Source organism: Colobus angolensis, unplaced genomic scaffold (assembly GCF_000951035.1).
Source record: "Colobus angolensis palliatus isolate OR3802 unplaced genomic scaffold, Cang.pa_1.0 Scaffold13, whole genome shotgun sequence".
NCBI classification, from domain to species: Eukaryota; Metazoa; Chordata; class Mammalia; order Primates; family Cercopithecidae; genus Colobus; species Colobus angolensis.
In genome coordinates this window covers 17,709,471-17,722,171 of record NW_012114252.1, presented here as the reverse complement: position 1 = coordinate 17,722,171, position 12,701 = coordinate 17,709,471, and the positions used below count along the sequence as shown (strand labels likewise).

The following is a 12,701-nucleotide window of genomic DNA, read 5'->3' as shown; positions in this document are numbered from 1 at the left end:
GGCTTCACTATTTTAAAGACTACAATTGAATCACAAGGATGGACGGTTGCCCAGAAAGAATGTGTAGAAACAAGCTTGGAACAGAAGCCGGAGGGTGGGGAGAGGGAGAGAGAGAGAGAGAGAGAGAGAGAGAGAGAGAGAGGAGAGGAGATCAGCATTGGTAATGAAGATTTAGGCTTCACTATTTTAAAGACTACAATTGAATCACAAGGATGGACGGTTGCCCAGAAAGAATGTGTAGAAACAAGCTTGGAACAGAAGCCGGAGGGATACTAACATTTTGGGGAATGGCAGGGAAAACAAACAAACAACAGCAACAGCAAACAAATGAAGATGGAGAAGGAGGGGGCAGAGGACTAAGAGGGACGCCAGGATAAAACAAGTCCTGGTGGCATTTCCGGAAGGTGTTCAAGCAACCATGATGACGGCTGGCAAGAGGTCAAACAAGACAACAACTGATTTTCCAGCTGGATTTGTCAGCAGAGGGGCCAAGGAGCTTGGAAAGAACAATCTCAGTGGAGTGGTTCGAGCTGAGGCCCAATCACAGTGAGATGAAGTGAAAGATAAAACAAGGAAGATATGGAGTGTTACATGAGACGTTTATTAATGACGAAGAGAGAAAAAGAGAAACGAAATAGCCTCTGTATCATAGTTAGGACACGTTTCCCTCGCATAGTGCTGGAGACACACTGACAAATGCTTCTTAGCTTTTCCTTTTTTCCTAAGCCCTGTGCAGATGATCTCTGGATGGGCACATTTTCTATTTGCGAAAGCACAGCCGAGTTGATCTGCTTTTCACCTTCTTACAATCATATGTCTGGGCGCCTCCATGATGCCATACCCCGATGGGCCGCCTGGGCTTGGGCTGGCCCTGTGATTTTCAGACTGATTCCCTCTGCCGTATAAATGGAGTCTGGGATGCTGGCGTGGATGGGCACTGCAGGAGCCTCATTTTGGTGTTGAGAATGGTTTGGGTGGACTGCGAAATGTGGGACAGAGCCCACAAGCTCAAGAGGCCCTGAAATGCAAGGGAATAGACTTAAGTGTGATGATAGGATTCAAAAAGTGGGTCACCACCAGAAAAGAGGAAGACATTTGCATTTTACTTCAGGAAATGGAGCCAAGACAAAACCCTGGAAGGCAAGTGGTGCTGATATCACAAGACCCCCCCAACGAGGGATCAAGAAGCTCAGACCCCTGCTCACCGCCCGTCCTTAGTTTACTCCACAGACTCAACTCCGCCTCAGGCAGTGGGGCCTTTCTTGTTTCCCTTTCAGAATATATCACGATTTCCAATGTCTGGGTGTAATGTGCTTTCACCAGACACGGATACAGACGTAGCAGAAAGCAGACATTCAGACATAGGAACGTGAAAATTTATTTTGAGTGTCACCCCCACTTAAAACTGTAGCACCGTGCATTAGGCATCAAAGTGCATTAGCCTGAGGCGGTTGCTATCGCAGACTGATGCTTACATAACCAATTATTTCACCCACACATACCCAAAACTCAGGCCGCTAGCGGGGTTAGAGCTGGCAGAAATGGATCTAATAAAATGTTATCAACAAATGCTACAAATGTGAAAGGGAAGTTAGTCCTTACTAATAAGTGGGGGAAAAGGGAGGGCAGCTGCTTAGCCTCTTGATTTGAAGCTGACAACCATTTTTAATATCTGACATTTTTCTTTGTGATAAAATACATAGCCAACAGGGATTTTTTCAGCAGGCTAACATATATTTACATTATAAATCTTCTACCTTGCTCTGAAACATAGAGATGGATTTTGGAGATGGGGATAATATACGTTTAAAAAGCAACGAGAAGCCAACCTTCTGCTGGCAAAACATTAATCGCAGGCATTTTTTGAAAGGTTCTGCACAGATTAGCTATCTTCAGCTGGGACGCCCAGAACCAAGAGAGGACATGCGGACACTCACACAGGCACACCTGCCAGCCGTCTGTACGCCACCATTGTTAACCATGCTGGTCCTGGTCCCATGTAGGATTTCTATTCACAAATGTATGCGCTACTTCAGGATCGTCCTGACTCGCATGTAAAGCATTTCTTTCTAGAGTTCGTGGCTTCACATCACTCCCTGTAATCGGAAAGCAAAGTACTCCCCGCTCAGTCTATCTCCCGAGGCTGTGCTGCTATAACCAAAGCTTTCAAATAAAAAAAAAGAAAAAAAAAAAAAAAACTTCATTACGAGGGTGAAAATGAGTTTTCTAGATGAGCTCTCTTGGGTTCTCCTTGGTCTCTTCAGCCTTTGCTGCCCTGATCACCTCTTCAAACAGGCCTGGGTGACCGAGGGATTCTCGGCTGAAGCAAACGCAGGGAAGACGTGGACATCAGTCTGGAGGGAGAGGCGGGGGCTCATACAGCCCGCTCTGCAGAACTGCAAGTGAGTTTCAAAATGAAGTGACTTGGGGAAAAAGAAAAAGGAAAAAGGATATGTTCAAAATGAATAATACTCAGGTGATGCCTTCCGAATAACACGGAGTGCATTTCCACAGTGCCCAGGGGCCCTGGGCGTCTGGCGTCCAGGCCTCACCTTGCTCAGCTGCCATCTGCATCTTTCTAGGCCCCACTTCCAGCGTTAACAGAGGCTCAGCTAGGTGGTGTCTCAGGCTTTCCACCCTGGAATGTCTCACCTTAGTGACTCCAGAGACCCCGACGTATCCAACGCTCCCTTCGCTTTCTGTCCTCTCAGAAGCATTCCTGTTTTAAGAGTTCCCGCTCACAAAAGCTATGGACTGGGCTGTGGAGAGAGTTGAATTCCACTTATTTGCTGCCTGATTTCCCTGTATACATTTCCTTATTTGTAAAACATTTCCCAGACAAGTCTCAACGGTTTTATGAGGAAAGATAGCAAGAGAGAAAATGCTTCAGGGGAAAAAGAGAAAAATCAATTCAAGTATTAAGTAAAAATGATGCTGTCATTTGGGCTATTTTTCTAGCGTAGTCTGCTCCTCTTCCAGGCGGCACCTTGAGAACACTGTGTGGTGGGCAGCTGTCCAGCAAAGATTGTGACGGTCAATAGTCATTTCCAGAGGACAGGGTAGAGGAGGCGGGGGCTGTGGGCCATTTGAAATACCCTTTCAGAGCATAATTTCCTGACAAATCAAGCTGCTTCTTGGCTAGAAGGAGGCACCAGCCATCAAGGGGGGGAAGGGGTGGATATCGGCGAGCCATTACTCTGTCACCAGAGACCTCACACACATTTTTATTCCTTCCCACAATTATTCTTTCATTTCATATAATTATTTATACTCTGCAGTGACACATAGAAAAGCAATTTACCTAATATTTCTCTCTATAGAAGACCAAGCCATTATAAAAAAGATTTCTAACCTTCTTTATACTCCATAGTTCTTATGAAATAAGACAAGTATACTCATTTTTCATGATGTGCTTTAGTTTGAAAGTTCTTTATTACTTTTAAGATTTAGTCAATTTGTTCTTTCAGCCCAGTGCCGCCACAAAACATCCTTTTCAACTCCTTCCTGCAAAACCTTCTAGAAAGACATTGGGAGTTGTCTTGGAGCCATGGCCTTCTCTCACCTTCCTAACATAGGAATCCTCCTCACCATGTTTTGACAAGAGTTATTGAAAGTCTACTGGAATTTTCCTAGTTCTAGAGAACTCAGCATCTTTGAAGATAGCTCGTTTTATTTCTGTGCATCTCTTCTGGCAGGAAAACTCATCTTTATATCATGCCGATAGCTACCTGTTTCTTTTTCCTCGTTTTTATTTTCTGATTCCACAATTTACTGTTTAAAGCCATTGTCATCAGCACATAGCCGGTTCTCAGACACTGGAGATGACTGTAAGAACCTCACCCCTCATTTGCTCTTAGCCACAGTAAATTCTCAGGTATTCTCTGTTCTTCACATAACACTTTCAGGTTTTTACTAACATGCTATGTCACTTTTCAAGATTCTAGAAGAATTTTTTTTTTTACTTCCCATGCACGCTTTTTCCAGTGTATTCTGAAATATTTTAGCAAATGTGCTGTATGCTTTGCCTCTTTTATTGTAAACACATCTACACGGAGAAGATAAATCCTTTGGTTATATAACATCTGCTTCTCAGCCTTAATCTCTTAAGTAGCAATAAAATATTTCTCCTCCATCCTTCGGATTTCGTCTCAGCTCACATGGTTTCCCCGACTTGTTTTCTGATGTATCTTATCCCTAGAGCTAAAATTTTAGAAAATATTTAATACTCAGATGAGAAATCTTCATTGCACACTCAAAGCCCAGGAGGTAGCTCATAATGGATGCCACAATGGAGCCTGGCTGGAGAGGTCGTTAAAGCCCAGCGTAAAAGGTCTGGGATTCTGCCGGTGGCTTTGCAAATGACGATCGATCACTTTTCTTCATAACTACTACTACCTGATACTTAAAAAAAAAATGCTGTGATCTCTTACTAGTTTCTTTCTTCTTTCTTTTTTTTTCTTTCTTTCTTTATTTTGGAGTTAAAAAAAAAAAATCTGCAAAGGAAATATACCGGAAATAGAATTTAAGGAACCAGAAAAAAAAATGGATCTGTTCCCATTGGGCAGTGCTGAGGAAAGTGGTTGCAAAGAGGATGTGTAGGTCTGAAGAGACCCCAATACTGGACGCCCCACCGTCTGCGAGAGAGGAGACATTGTTTCTTAAGAGTTCATGGCTACAGGACACGATTCCCTATTCAGAACCCATTTTAACTGGAGTAACTGTGGAAAGGCAACCTGTAGGGGAGCGGTGGGCATGGGGACCACAATTTGGCCAACGAAAACATGAGCCACTTTCTGGAATTACATAGGGCATTCATTAAAGAAAAACAGGTAATCCCAGAAGTGTGCGGAAAGCAAGCTGTCCTCATAATGGAATGTTATTGCTTGAACTGCAGGTATAAGCCTATCCTGTTTCCTCTAGTACCTGAGAAAGGTCGTTAAGCCCAGGAATCAGAGTATACGTGGCTCATTCTTATATTACAGCTTAGTTTACAAAATAAATGTCATGTATTACATATCATGTCATATTACACAAACGTCAATGTCCATGGCATTTTGACAAACGTTTTCAACTTCCCCATGGTTTGGTTAAGAAATCATTTCATTTTTTCTTCTGAAGCTGGTGCTTCCAGCCTCTTGCTGCCGGCACCACCCCCACCTTCACCTGTCCCCCTGAGCCACACAGCCACAGCCCACCTCCGTTTTCCAGTTGGCATAAGAATACTTAGAGGTTTCTTCAGCTATCGTAACATTTTCTTCTAGTGCAATTTTTCAGTGTACACTGTTACGAGAAGACTCATTCAAAAGACCTATAAGAATTCTAATTATTTGTATGTTTTACTAACAAGTTACATGGTGATTATGAGCCATTGATGACTGGCAAAGAAAACTTACTTTTGGCCATTCAAAAGTGTATCTCACTTTGATATTTATCTCGTTTTACCTCTACCGAGGCACCTTGATCACAGAATAAAGCATCATCTTGATCAACCTATTAAAAAGTTATGAATAAGAAAATACAATCCTCCTTCTACCAAATGGATATTGACTGGGGGCATGGAAGGCCATGCTGATTTTAGGTTCAGCTGCAAACTCCCTTGTGATTTCATAAGTGCTTTAAAAGTAGATTTCAGATTAAATATAGGATAACTATTAGGAACACAGTATTTGGAGTCTTACAGAACATGAATTTGAAGTCTGGATTTTCCACTTCCATTACCTAATATTATTATTACTTAATATTATTCCTGGGCAAAATGTGACTAATAGTTATGTTCAAAAGTGCATGCTGAGAATTAAATGGAAAAAAAAAAAGTTTACAACTTAGAAACGAGTATAAAGTTGATAAATAGTAGCTATTATTCTTGTTATTATGAAGTATTTATAATCTCTTGGTTGAAAATCAGTGGATTTAATCATGAAGTTAAGTTTTCAAAATCCAGTGATATCTAAAGTAAATATTATTATTCTTGTTACTATTAAGTATTTATAATCTCTTAACTGCAGCGCCTCCATTTTTCTAGGTAAAATATAACCAGAAAAATGTTACTTGGATAATATTAACCCTAGAAATAGATAAATAAAAGCCATTAGTGCCAAGGGCCTGGAGAATAACTGAATTTCAGCGACCTGTACTGCAAATGGGTACATCTGCCATTGTTTGGTTTGAATTTAAGATCAGCTTATTCCTACGTGTCAGAAAAAGGCAATTTTTTCAATGTTTGTTTTCCCAAATAGCCACCAAAACAAAGAGATGAATGAAGTCCCAGTCCTTTCACATTTGGTGAAATTATAGAAATACGTAGCAAACCTTCATGAGGCTGGCACCTCATCTAGAAGGTTGAAGCTGTGGCTCTGATGAGGCTTCCCTCCTCCCAAGCACACCACAGCATATGATGTCTGATCTATGTTGGGTGTTTCCGGGCTTTCAGACAGTGAGATTTTTAATGCATCTGGTGTGAGTCATGCATGTAAATGTCCATTTCTGCCCGTTCTGTGCCTCCGAAAGTCCAAGATCTAAACAGCAGTTTCCCAACCCCTGCTGGGCCATCTTGGTAAAGTGCTTCGCGCCATCTAGTGTCCGATGGAGGCATAGACGTGGGACTCCATACGGAGGGAACTGGCCGACCAGCCACACTGCAGCAAATAACCACAGCACAAGCAACAGGGTCAGTTATTTATTTTACTTTGGATATCCCTGGATTTTGAAAACTTAACTTCCTGCTTAAATCCACCCATTTTTAAATAAGCCGCATAAAATTAAAGGCCAAAATACCTTCTACATTCAATTAGGGACTCAATCAAGTGCTGTTTTGCTTTTATTGCGGAGACTTTCGTTGCTGTGTTTTTATCACTTGCAGCTGTCGTTGTGTAAATACGCTTTCTCGCAATGAGGGCTTTCCTAGGATCCACTTGAAACCACAGCATGCTTGCACGCGTCTCACAGTGCCTCTATCATTCTGTTGTCACGCCTCTATATTTTTCATTCTTCTCTTTTTTTCAGATTGTCTACAAAGCCTGGCTCTGTTCCCAGTATTTTGAAGTCACACAGTTTAACTGCAGAAAGACAATTCCTTGCAAGCAATACTGTTTGGAGGTTCAGACGAGGTGTCCATTTATATTGCCCGACAATGATGAAGTCATCTACGGAGGCCTCTCCAGTTTCATCTGCACAGGTACAGTGCCGGGTGGGAGTCTGTACAGCAGCCTCCGGCGGTTTTGCTTTCTTGTGTCATGTTGTTTGCTTTGCTGTTTCCTTTCACTGATAATAACCCTGAAGATGCGCCTGGTAGTTTTCCGCACTTTCCCTAATAGAAGTGGCGAAAGCTCCCCTCAACTGCTCTGGAAATGATTCAGCTTCTGTGCCACGTGGTCTGTCTGTAACCGAGACCACAGTTATTCACTGTGTACAAGAAGAAATCTGATGGCAAAATATTAGCAATCAGTAGATATACTTACATGTGACCTAGTGTAGGTTAGATTCTGCCTGCATTGCCTTTGAATTCCGTAAGAACAGAAGACGTGCTAAGGCCAGTGAAATTACGCTTTTCAAATTAGTCAGAAGTTGATGTTCTCTTGCCTATTTTCTTTTTTTTAAATTTTCTGAAAATTTTTGTTATTTTCTGTAAAAAGTATTAAGAGCTTTAAAAATATCTGCCTAAATTGTACATGTGTGTGTGTCTGTTAGAGCCACACAACAAGCCTATCCATTAAACAATGTTTACTTCTTTCAGCAAATGAGTCAGACTGCACCAAACACCAATATCAGCATCCTTTTCTGGACATTTATAAGCGTTACATAATTTAGACAGAATCAGATATAAAGAGCAAGAGCCTTTTTTCTTTTTTTTTTTAATAAAATGATAATTAGATGGCGAGAACAAGATACTTTGCCAGGGTGGTGTGATAATCCGAGTTGTTGCTCTGCATTCTCTGTTTTGTAACGATAATGCTATACGATGTCCCTGGCACTGTGTGGCTCAAGTTGTAGCATGTTTCGTTTTCAAGTGTAAGGATAAAACACTATCATATGCGTGCATGAAAATTCTCTTCTGACATTAGAGTTACCAAACTCCTCTAAAACAGAGTAACAGATTAAGATGCTCAAATGAGAATTTATCAAATTATTTGTGCATCACTTATTTACATATGTATTCATTAGCCACACTGTTCTATGTGATAAGCTATCGAGAGATCGTCCACCAAAGCTCCCCATAAGAACTGAACTGGATGAGTATTTATTTTTCTTTTTCTTTTCTTTCTTTTTTCTTTTTTTGAGACGGAGTCTTGCTCTGTCACCCAGGCTGGAGTGCAGTGGTGTGATCTTGGCTCACTTTAACCTCCACCTCCTGGGTTCAAGCGATTCTCATGCCTCAGCCTCCTGAATAGCTGAGGTTACAGGCATGCACCACCGCACCTGGCTGATTTTGGTATTTTTAGCAGAGACGGGGTTTCACCGTGTTGGCCAGGCTGGTCTCCAACTCCTGACCTCAAGTGATCCGCTCGCTTTGGCCTCCCAAAAGTGTTGGAATTATAGGTGCGAGCCACCGTGCCCGGCCTGGATTAGTATTTTTTTGTTTTTTTTTTTTTTTAAATTGTACTTTAAGTTCTAGGGTACATGTGCATAACGTGCAGGTTTGTTACATATGTATACATGTGTCATGCTGGTGTGCTGCACCCATTAACTCGTCATTTTAGTATTTCTTATGCTGCCCAAGCTTGTGGGAAGAACACGTGACTGAAGGTCAGGCGCCTCGGCCTTTCTCCTGTTTCTATTGCACATTCTCTCGGAGGCACCACCCCTTCACGAGTACATTAGAAAGTGCAGTGGTCAAACCCGCCCCCATGTGGATTTGCTGCAAGGATTACAGATAAGGGAGAAGGGCAAGTTATGTCTTTAACCAGCCATAGCCATTGCACACAGGAAAGTGAAATGTAGAATGATTTCACAGGCCTGCGTGTTATTCTACTGAACTGATGCTTAAGTCATTTTTTATGTAGCTCCTCTTTGCTGGAGGGGGAGGAGGGGTAGAAAGGAGGGAAGAGGGAAGGAAGGAATCAGGGAAGGAGGGAAGGAGGAAATCAATATTTTCTTGCTTTGAGTTTGAGACAAAATTCACCAGACACAGGCTATTAATTCATACTGAATTTTGCATAGAACGAACATTCCACAAATAACCATGAAGATAAGGCCTTCATTGTTTTATCGTGGGACAGTGAGGTGTCGGTGACATTAGGACTTCAGAGAAGCTATTGGATTTTTATGTACAGGTTGTATTTATGCATTTACACTCACAATGGCTTTTGTCCTAGAGAAGAGCAATAGTTTTCGAACCAAGTTCTCAAAGTAGAGAAAAAACCCAAATGAAGGGTGAGGTGTTTGCGTTTATCTTACATCTTTTTCCTACACATATCTGTATTTGTGAATCTGAAATACATGTTTGAGTGTTCACCCCCTTCCTCCATACACATTCAGAATGCCAGGGTAGAATTAAATCTCTCACTTCACAACATAGGCAGAGAATCCAGTCTGCAGTTTTAATTGTTACCGAGTTTGGTAAAGACAGCTTCTTCGTAGCCATAACTACATCATTACGGAAAAGTGGCAGGAAAAAAGAGATTTTTCATCAGATCCAGAGAAAAATGGCATCTCTGTTAGAGGCCCCCTAGGATAATCTCATCACTGAACATTTGGAAACCTAAGAACAGTGGTTCTTATGTCACTTTCAGTTGGGTTAATGTTCATTTTATGTTTAAATTGCTAGAAAATATCCAGGATAAATTCTGAAGTCATTTTGCCCTGAAGATCTGTAAAACAATCTGACAGAAAAAGACAATAATTTTCATGTTGATCTTCTTTTCTAAGGTGTGACCTATGCCTCTTTGAAGAATTCTCATCCATGTTGATAACTAGCAGCCATCATTTCTCACCATCGGTTACAGGTGTCCCTTAAGAGTGCACTGCTGAGGCCAGATGCAGTGGCTCATGCCTGTAATCCCCACAATTTTGGGAGGCTGAGGTGGGAGGATTGCTTGTAGCCAGGAGTTTGAGGCCAGACTGGACAACATAGCAAGACCTTTCCTCTACAAAATATTAAAAATAAAAAAAGTACCCAGACACAGTTATGTGCACCTGTAGTCCCAGCTATTTGGAAGGCAGATACAGGATTGCTTGAGCTCAGGTCCTGGAGGTTGCAGTGAGCTGTGATCCTGCCACTGTGCTCCAGCCTGGGCAACATAGCGAGACCCTACCTCAAAAGGAAAAAGAAATGAAAGAGTGCACTGCTGGACCTGAGCAAGGAGATTTCTACTCCTGTCCATCACAGCTGCCTGCCCATTGCTTATAAGAGTCCCAGACATGGGCCCCAGAATGATTTTCATCTTGGATGATGTTAGAATAGAGGACAGCTCTCAGAGGACCACTGGCTAAACTGTGGAGTGGCTTGTCATGCTTCTAAGGAACCTAGTAATACATGTGTGCATATCATTTGTTCCCAGATTTTAAGTTGCACATTTTTGGATGTCCATCTTCTACAAATGTACATGGATTTTTAAATAGTTTACATTATAAATAAGTTTGCAATTAAATGTGAGCCATCTCAGGTACCTTTTTACATTTTGCATGAAATGTCTTCTGTACCCAGGAAGGACCAGAGTAAACACAGAAGAGAACCGGGAGTATTTTTTCTAGTTTCCCAGTTGGCTGCTGATAAGCTAAGGCCACGTGGATGGCCTTAGGTTGGATGGTGAGCTCGTAGCAACTTCACATGTTCACAGGTAGTTCTGTTGGATGTCTTCCTCATTGAGTTAGGCACAGTGACGATCGCTAAACACAGTTCCATCAAAAAGAATTCACCAAGTAAGTTGACCTTCATCTTGCCTCCAGCAATTTTTCTTTTTGAAAAAAATCCTAAAGCATTTGATTTCCACTCTAGATGTTAAAAGTGCAATCATTTCTCACTAAGAATTAAAGGAATAGGTGGAGTTTCCTTCAAATTCAACAAATTTAATTATAATGGCTTTCCTATTTGAACTGCATCCAATTCACAGCTTCCAGAAGGATGGAGAATTCCCTCTAGGATGTCGAGGATTCTTCACTTAATTTTCTTATCGACCTCAAAAAAGTATTCTGTAAGCACATAACTGCATAGAGCCTGATGACAGACACTATCCATGTGAGCATCAGTTTTTTTCTAGGTGCTTCTCCTTAGTGGCAAACCAGTGGCGTGGTGATTCCTTTTCTTAGAGTCCTCTGCACCCAGAATCTTAGAGGACCTCGAGTTCTTCCTGTCATTGTCTTATTGGCTATATACTGATACCTAGGATTCCCACAAAAAAGGCAGTATCAGCCCTTGGAATCGGTGAACAATTTCTGTAAATGATCAGGAGTTTTTTTTACCATTTTGGTCACACGTATTAAATTCAGTATCTCGTGCATCATTTCTTCTTGGTGCTCACATTACCATGTACCAAATTGGAAAGTTTTAAATGTATATATTTTTGATCATCTGCCACTTTGTGTACCTATGATCCTTTAGTAACCCAGGAACTTCCTTTAAAAAATGAAATATCTGAGAATGCATGTCCATTACTATAGAATGCTTTTGGTTGAGGATGTTACGGAAGGTCATGACCAAATGTTCTAACCACGGATCTTGATGACAAGTGCATCCCCGTGCATATGTTTAATTCCAATTCTGTCTTAGGAGATAAAAGGAAAGACACTTTGCCTGAGATTGCTCTTGATTTTTTTTTTTTCCGTTAAAGAATAAAACTGACACGTGACTAAAGAAATGTTTTAAAAATTAATTGGAAAGAAATTCTGAGGTGCTGTCAGGGTGAAACATGTCATTTAATGTTAGGCATTATTGAGCTAAAATTTGTCAAGGTGGGTTCTGTTGGGTTTGCAAGCTCAGTTCGCATAATGCACTGCTATTTTAGAAACTCAGTTGCTTCATCTTGAAAGTGAGGGGGCGGAAGTCGTTTTTGGATTCTACGATGTCAGCCCGTCATCGTGGTAATTACGTGGGCTTCCCTCTCCACACTCCCTCGCCTCATTCCAGAGTTCCCTGGAGAAATCCTTGATTGCTTACCTGTAACAGTGAACCAAGCTGCAGAAAACAGAGGCAGCGGAGGAGCACAGGCTGAGGGTGCTATGGTAACAAACATTAAGAAAATTACCATTTGATTGACAGATAAAATAGACCAGCCATGGTTTGCTGCTCCCTTGCACAGGGAAATTATTGAAGGAATGAAAGTAAAAGTTGGTCTGCTGGGGGTTACTGACAATGGAGATAAAACATATTTTAAGACTTCTATGTAAATTCTGCATTCCATTTTTTTTTTTTCTTTTTCTTTCTTTTTGAGCTGTGACAGGAATAAGGTTATGTTTCTGTCTCTGGGGAAAATACTGTGGGCTGCTGTTGTTCCTTACTTGACAGGCGGTTGAGGCTGCAATGGGAGGTGGGCGCCCCCTGGTGGCGACTCTGCGCGCCTGCAGAGTGTCTGCGAGGACGTTCACTGCCTGCAGGGAACGGAAGGGAACGACCCAGGGGAGGAAATGCGTTGATCTGCATATGGATCACATTCGAAGGAATTTTTTTTAATGTTTGACATCTCACGGTTTACTTGTGAGTGAGTTCACAACTGTGAAAGAAAAAACATTTGCAAAAATCCAGTGAGTTGAGAAAGATTTTTAAAAGA

The 12,701-nt window shown here is 41.6% G+C and overlaps 1 protein-coding gene across 1 annotated transcript in view; it reads left to right on the top strand.

The window, feature by feature from the left end:
• The window catches only part of FAM155A (family with sequence similarity 155, member A), a 697,316-nt gene that overhangs the window by 642,303 nt on the left and 42,312 nt on the right, over positions 1-12,701 (top strand). Inside the window, exon 2 of the mRNA XM_011933869.1 lies at positions 7,003-7,174. Coding sequence (XP_011789259.1) covers positions 7,003-7,174 — 172 coding nt within the window. The remainder of the gene's footprint in view (positions 1-7,002; positions 7,175-12,701) is intronic.